This window comes from Octodon degus, unplaced genomic scaffold (assembly GCF_000260255.1).
Source record: "Octodon degus isolate 3935 unplaced genomic scaffold, OctDeg1.0 scaffold00049, whole genome shotgun sequence".
Taxonomy (NCBI): Eukaryota; Metazoa; Chordata; class Mammalia; order Rodentia; family Octodontidae; genus Octodon; species Octodon degus.
In genome coordinates, this window is record NW_004524625.1 from 13,044,191 (window position 1) to 13,052,378 (window position 8,188).

Below are 8,188 nucleotides of genomic sequence, written 5' to 3' on the forward strand. Positions count from 1 at the left end.
AAGACAAGACAAGACAAGACAAGGAAAGATTTGCAAATCTATAAGCAAGGCCAAAGTGACTTATCTCTTGCCCTCTGGAATTCTTTCTGTTGAACTTGGAACTTCATTCTGTGTTTCAAAGACAAGATAGCATTTTGCTTGGTGTGCCGAACTCTGACGCCTCATTTTTTCATTACTGGGGTCTCAACCCTGGGCTTTCCCACTGAACTGCATATGCAGCCCTTTTGAAAATTTGAGACAGGGTCTTCCTACATCACTAAGTTGACCAGGCTAAACTCCCGTTTTTGATCCTCTGACCTCAGCTCCTAGAACACGAGGGTTACAGGCTTGTGCCACTACACATGGCTAGGCACAGCTTTTGAGACACTTCCCCAAGTAATTCATTTTAAAGAGGATATTGTGTAAAAAGAGGAGTCGGAGGCCAAAGCAGATCAAGAACTTCCAGTCTCGTCAGTCCTGCTCCGATGCCGAGGCACGGAGCCCAGCAGCTTGCGAAGGAGCTGGCAAGCCCGGCTGTACGGCAGCTAGTTTGTACCGAATCACGGAGCTCTGGATTAATCTCACCCCGTCAGTGGCCCGTTAACTACGTGCACTGCAAAGCAGTGGCAGTGATAGTTTTGCTCTCAAATACCTTGTGACTTAGTGTGAAAACTGCCCTTCAGAGAGAGTCCTCCTGGGAACTGGGGCTTATTTCAGTGATGTTGCTCTAAAAAAACAAAAATAAAAACACCCAAAAAACTTCTTTTTGGAAATTCCCTTTAAAGCCTTTTGTGTAGGTCATAGTATTCATTGAAAAAATAATACTTTCTATATTATGCTATACTAATAATGGAATAGCATGGTTATTATATAGTATAAGAATTATAGTAGCAGTGTGGGGAGATAGCTCAGCCGTCCAAGCGCATGCCTGGCAAGCACAAGGACCTGGCTTCCATTTCCAGTACTGCATGTTGTGCCGGCCCTGGAACCAGGTGTGGTGACACACGCCTGTAATCCCAGTGCTGGGGAGGCTGGGACAGGAGGATCACTATGACTCTGAGGTGTGTAGTGAGACCTATACCAAATAAATAAAAAATTTAAAAAAGTATGGTAGCTATATGTTGAATACTTGCTATGGGTTCCCTCAGATAAAGTAGCTCATCCTAGAAATCCATTATTGCCCCATAAACCTAGTGCCTAAGGTCACATAGCAGTTAGCAGTGAGATTCAATTGAGAGGTCACTTGGGACCAAGGGTTTTCACTTAATTGCCTAATTTTAGAATCAGTGGGCTAGAGGGCTGGAGAGATGGCTCAGTAGAATAAGCACGTCCCTGGCAAGTGCAAGGTCCTGAGTTCAATCCCCAGTTCCGGAAAAAAAAAGTGGGCTCAAGGCTAGAATCAACCAGTTTGTTCATTTCTCTAATGGTTTTAATAAGCACAATTTCTGGCCAAAGGTGTCTGAAAGAAGTTGACAACTATGGAGGTGATTTCCAAAGAGGAGATGGTTTGAGAAAAGGCGGCCGCAGTGGAGTCCCTGTGCAGCCATCCAGTGTGACTGCTTTGAAGACTGAAACTTTTCCTCACTGAATTTTGGACAAAACTAATCATATTAAATGTCCTGGTGTGCCTTGCCTCAGGGACAGCCTGTAGTGTCTGATGAGTCTGTCCCGGATCACAGGCCGGGTATAACCTTTTCTATCTCTGCCCTGCAGAGGCCCGGCACTGTGGACTCCGTGTTGTCTTCCAGAGAGGCCATTGGGAAGCGGCCTGGCAGCATACTTGCGTTCCCAAGGTGAGTGTTTCCTTCTGGGCGTTTCTCTGGGCCCCAGTCCTCCTTGCTTATGTGCCGACTTGATCCCGGCCCTCCTCACCCTCAGAAGCTTTTGTTCCTTTAATGCATTCTCTTCCTCTCCAGTCTTTCTTAGCCCACCAGCAAAGAAGAGTTTATAACATATACTTTCTGTAGTTAAATAACAGTGGTTCTTTTTAAATTTTCCTTTTAATATGCATTTAGTACAAGGTCTATGGGTCTCACTACACAGCTAAGACTCATGATTCTTCTGTTTTCAGCCTCCCAAGCGCTGGGATAACAGGTATGCGCCACCACTCCTGGTCTCTGTGGCCGGCTCAGGGCGCCCAGGGGTGGGACCAGCACAGCATGTGGCGCCAGGGATCAATCCCTGAGCCTGCCTAAGCAGGCACTTTGTCTGCTGAGCTGCCTCGCCAGCCCTTATTTTTAATTTTTTGAGGGATATCCATGCTGATTGCCCGAGTGGCTGTACTACTATTTCCACCAATAGTGCATAAGGGATTCTTTATCATATTCTTGTCAGTATTTATTGTTTTTCTATTCTTGATGGCCATTCTGATTGGGATGAGATGAAATTTCAGAGTAGTTTTGATTTGTATCACCCAGATGGCTAAAGGTGCTGACAATTTTTCATATAATTACTGGCCACTTGTATTTGTTCATTTGAGAAGTACGTGCTAAGTTCATTTGTTCATTTTTTTGGTTGGATTATTTGATTTTTATGTGTGCTTTTTGAGTTCTTTATATATTCCCAATATTAATGCTCTATCGGAAGAGTAACTGGTAAAGATTTTTTCCCATTCCTCTTCATGTTATCACTTCCTCCGTTGTGTAGAAATGTTTTAGCTTTATGCAAGCCCCCTTTTCAATTCTTGGCATGAGCTCCTGATCCCGAGCTACAGGAGTCCTCCTCAGGGAGTCACTGCCCCTGCACGTGCGTGGCTCCAAGTGTTTTCTCCCACCCAAGGACCAATCAGGCCCGACCCTGCTCAGCTTCTGAGATCAGACAAGATCAGGCGAGTTCAGGGTGACAGGGGCGCAGACTGCTTGTCTGCTTATAGCAGTTTAGGTGTTATATTTAAGTCTTTGATTCAGATGGCCGTAGCCTTGTGAAATCACTTCTGTGTTCTCCATTCCATTGATTTACCTCTTTCTGTCAGTATGGCTCCATAGTTTTTTTGTTGTTGTTGTTTTGTTTTTCTTTTTCTTTGCTGTACCAGGGATCAAACTTGGGACCTTGTGTATGCACTCTTTAGTATATTTTGAAGTCAGGTGTTGTGATAACCCAAGTATTTATCCTTATGTCAAGATTGCTATGGTTATTCTGGTTCTTTATCTCTTTCTTTCTTTCTTTCTTTCTTTCTTTCTTTCTTTCTTTCTTAATGTATTTGGTGCAGGGTCTCACTACGCAGCTCAGACTCATAGTGATCCTCCTGTTTTCTGCCTCCCCAGTGCTGGGATTACAGGCATGCGCCACCATGCAGGGTCTCGGTGGCCGGCTCAGCATGCCTGGGGGTGGGGCCAGCGCAGCTTGTGGTGCCAAGGATTGAACCCATCCCTGAGCTCTTGCTTAAGCAGGTGCTTAGTTTGCTGAGCTATCTTGCTGGCCTGTGGTTCTTTTATTTTTCATATATATTTTATGATTTTTCAAAATTCCCTCACCTCGCAGGGTCCCGAGTTGCTCCAGTGGTGTCTCCATCCCATCTTGCCTTTCTCATAGAAAACAAAACAATGGATTAAAATGTTTTAATTTTGATTGTTTTGTGATGCACTTATGACTGTTGTCTTTGCCATATTTTGCCTGAAGAATTCCAAGAGAGAAATTGTTGCAGAGATGAGGGCTCCTATCAATTTGCCCCATACGCTATATCTGAGAACAAAGAAAGCCTACCTGTACACACCCTGGTTGAACCCACCTCCCCAAACTGATCCTTTTCAGGTCCTTCACTTTTGCCTGGGAAGAGCATGGGAAGTGGAGTCGAGAAAAAGGGAGAAGAATGTGACCCTTTATACACTTGGCTACATGAACAGCAAAGACATAGAAATGTTCAAACTGGAGCCAAGACCAAGAAGTTAAATAGAGGCTTTCAAAGCAATTTCTTTCTATAAAACCTGATTTTCAGCCTGCAGTATAGTTGTACAGAGTCTTGGCTGGCTCCCAGACTGGGCCTCAAAGAGAGTGAGGCCTTGACACTTGCTCGGAACGCCCCTCCCCTCTAGGAAGTGACCTTATTTCAGACTCAGCAAGTTAGCTGGGTAGCTTTCTAGAACTGTGTTCGGATCTAATGAAGTAGACAAACATTCTGACTTATTCCTAGGATTGAGCACAAAGATATGGATAACAAAGCACCCATGGAGACCATTGCAGAAGAAGGTGAAGGGAACAGACCCAGGAAATATAAGTCGAAAGGCCACTCAGAAAAAGAAGAAGGCGTCAGAGGTGGGGTAATGGTTTCGGGGTATAATCTGTCACTCTCTACTGCTTATGTGCCGTATTTCTTAGCATTTCATATAACCAAATTAACCGAAGTTAGTTGATGAATAATCACTGTATTCTCTTTTATAGCAAATATCTACTGTGTATGAGCTCTTGGATCTCACCCTCACCATTTTATGAGTCTTAGATTCTGTGGTTCTCAGGCTCTTAGACTATCAATAATCTTTTTCCTGGCTCCCCACTGCGATAGGAGTCAAAATTGAGATCCCTGCAGGGTCTGGGTCTAGGAAGTGGATCTATACAAGATGCTGTGGAATTGTGCTTGCTTAAATAATATTTTTTTTTTTTTTTTGAGGAACTGAGGATTGAACTCAGGCCCTTGTGCTTGCCAGGCAAGTGCTTATTCTGCTGAGCCATCTCTCCCGCCCCTTAAATAATATTTTTTATGGAAAATGAAGTGTGATAGTTTTACACTTTTGATGTCTTTAGAAGATAGCTAGGATCTCCTGTCTGCATTCAATCTCTGATAAGTGGTTTTGGCTGGAGCATAGGAAGAAAATCTGAGAGCTCCGAAGACATTTTGGAAGGGTGCAAGGCATGCCCAGGGTCACCAGACCATACTTGCAGGGCTTTTACTCTGGTAGTGGAAGTGTGCCCAAGTGGCATAAAGTCTAAGTTTTTAAGAAATGCAGACTTTGATGTGCAGCTGATGGATTATTAAAAAAAATGGGTCCCCTTTTCCACACCAAACTCTCAAAACTATTTTAATGGGCTGGCGTTGGCTTGTAGGTATCAGGTTTTGATGTGGGACTTGCATGGTCACTTGCAAATTTTTAGTTTAATGTGAAGTTTCATTTCTTTTTATTTATTTATTTTTTCATTTGGGTATTTGGTACAGGGTCTTACCACGCAGATTGGACTTGTGGTGATCCTCTTGTTTTCAGCCTCTCCAGCACCAGCACTGGGATTACAGGTGTGCACCACCACTGCCTAGGGGTGGGGCTGGTGCAGCATGTGGTGCCAGGGATCGAACCCCGGCTCCTGCCCTTGCCTAAGCAGGTGCTTTATCTGCTAAGCTATCTCGCTGGGCCCTGCTCACCTTTAACAACCCTTCCATATTTGACTTTCCCCATGAAAATTTCTTGTATCAGTGGATTCTAAAATGGCTTCTCTTTTTTCTCTAAACATATCAGACTCTTAAAGGATGAGCTACTGCTTGGGGACTTAGATTTGTGGCATCACTGACCTAAGACACTCTTTCTACAACATACCTAACGCCTTGGCTCTGTTGGCATGTCAGAAGGCCTCCCCAACTGGGACCTTCATTTTTTTATACCTGTTTTCTCTCTACATCTATTGAAATTTATTTATTTATTTTTCCCATAATTTTATTGATAAACTATTGAAATTTATTTAAGGGCAAATACTTGCCTCTTTGTTTCTCAGTATTCTTTAGACATATGCAACAAAATAATTTTTTTTGCCATAGTTTATTGATAAAAAAATAGCAATGAGACAGTTTCAAATCAAATCGGTAGGACAGTTTCAATAATTAACACACTGCATACATTCTTCTTAGTGGTTAATTGTTGTACAAGATGCGGACCTGACATCCCATTTACAAACACCATTAGAACAAATCCCCCTATTCATTAAGAGAATGTAACTATATATCTATCCTAACCACTTTGAATACACAGATACAAAATGGACATTCATCTGTATACCCTTTTTTTTGGTTAAGTTCCATTATTTGAATATTATAGGTGTGTAAACTCAGCAAAATATTCTAAAAGAGTCCAGTAGCCCATAATAGTATTGGGTCTTCCGCTTAACTGGCAATGTCAGAAATTGTTGACCTGAGTCCCCCACAGCTCAACATAACAGCATGGCTTTACTTCCTATATTTCATCTTCATACTTTTCTAAAGCAGGACCTATGCAACAAGAGTTGTAGCTTTTGGGTCTGAGAAGGTCAGTGAAATGCCCTCAGGATTTATCCTGAGATCCTGTACCTCAGATTGTAGAACCTTTGTCAGTGTCAGCTATGTGGATGAGTCACGGCCATTGCTTGGCCAGTGTGCTCTCTGTGAAAACCTGAGAGAATGTTTTCTCCCCATGTGACTCTCCTTAGGCACACTCTACATCATCGATCAGCAAAATAATTTTTAAAAAAACAACAATAAGACAAGGGACAACTATTTAAAAATAAGATGGTATATCTTATGTGAAAATTTATGTTGGCAAGAATTATCAATGTATCTGTTTTAAGCAAAGACTATGCATTTTTAGTGGTTTGAAAGTTACAAGTGACCACCATTGCTTTTCACTCTACAGACATCTCATCACCCAAGAGACTTCAAGATAGACAAGCCTCCCCTCCCAAAGTGACAAATGTCAGCTTGCTGGACAAAGTGGAACAAAGTGGGAATGGTGGGAAGAATGCGATCTCCGAGAGGTGAGGCGTTGGCTTTTTTTTCTGTTGCACTTCACTGAATATGATTATGAGGCGCTGACTGAAGCAGAGAACTTTAGCAGTTCTCCTTTATTTGTTCCTTTACCTGGTAGTACGGAAAGCGTCCTATCCGCTAGGTGATGGGCTTAAGGGAAGTGACTGGGCTCGCAGCATGGTGGGAAGTCAGAGAAGCGAGAAGCAGCGTGTTACGGCTCAGGGGGTAAATGTTATGCGGAAAGCAGAGACGGAGTACTACAGAGGAGGGAGCACCCCACTTTCCCGGAGCATTTGGTGAGCTGCTCCTCAACTCTGCAAGGCTTCTGTTTTCTGAGTGCTTAGCTATTATGGTGTCACATGGTTTCATGTTGATATCAAATGAAAAATAAGTCTGCCAATATCGGCCACTTCCTCAGTTCTCAATAAAAAGTTTTTGAATTAATGGATTTATTACAAGTTGTCATGCCGAGGCATGTTAAAATTACTTGCACATCTAAATATTCCATAGGATAAAAAGCTCTAAAGTTGAATATGAAATTTAATTAATTATGAGCCCAGATTACATGCCATTTGCCAGTTACCTTCAGGAAGATTTTACCTTTTTTTTTGGCGTGGAACCGGGGAGTGAACTCAGGCCCTTGCACTTGTCAGGGAAGTGCTTATTCCACTGAGCCGTTTCCCCGGCCCCAAAATCTTTCTATCTTAATAGGTGTAATAAAGTATTTTTTTATTGCTGTACTTTGTATTTGTATGGTTTCAGGTGATTTTGTAATTGTTTTTAAATGTTTCTTAGTAACTTGGAGTTCTTCCTTTAGAAATTTCCTATTTAAACTGTATGTTCTTTTTCTACTATGCTTGCTTAGAAAAAAATTGGGCTGCTTATTTAAAAAACCCTTCCTGACCATTTATATGAATAACTTTCTGGTGTATATGTTTTAAATATTTTCCCAATTCTTTCTTTTACTTTTAGTTTTGCTCCTGAGTAATTGGGTACAAAGAAGCCTAAAACATGTTCTGTACAATTAACTAATTTAAGTACATAGCCAGACACATATTTGAAGATGCCGGTTCATAATTATATTTTCATCTTGAAAAATCATTCTTCTAAAAGATGTGGTATTTTTATACAGTGTAGTATTACTCAGCTATAAAGAATGATAAACTCAAAGCCTTCATATTTAAGTGGATGCCACTTGAAGATATACTTAAGTGAAATAAACGTGTAAATATCGTATTGTCTTCCTAGTATAAGAACTCAAAAGAGGAATTACATATAGAAAGTTACAACACAAATAAAAGTGAGAACTTGAGGATTGGACAATGAGGAGTGAGCAAGGAGAAAAGCTGGGAAACATGACAGGGGCAAAGCCATGCATTTGTACGCATGAGATGCGTGGGGCAGTGATCCTGGGGGACATCAGCAGGTTTTTGAGACTAGCGGTTGGCTGGTGAGATTCTCACCCTGACTGACTATATGCTGGTGCCTGTGAGCCAGGCGGCTGCACTGAGG

At 42.0% G+C, this 8,188-nt stretch overlaps 1 protein-coding gene across 1 annotated transcript in view; it reads left to right on the forward strand.

Moving 5' to 3' along the window:
* Ccdc81 (coiled-coil domain containing 81) overlaps positions 1-8,188 on the forward strand; it is a 63,353-nt gene that overhangs the window by 24,247 nt on the left and 30,918 nt on the right. Inside the window, exons 7-9 of the mRNA XM_012515039.2 lie at positions 1,693-1,772; positions 4,109-4,230; positions 6,564-6,684. Coding sequence (XP_012370493.1) covers positions 1,693-1,772; positions 4,109-4,230; positions 6,564-6,684 — 323 coding nt within the window. The remainder of the gene's footprint in view (positions 1-1,692; positions 1,773-4,108; positions 4,231-6,563; positions 6,685-8,188) is intronic.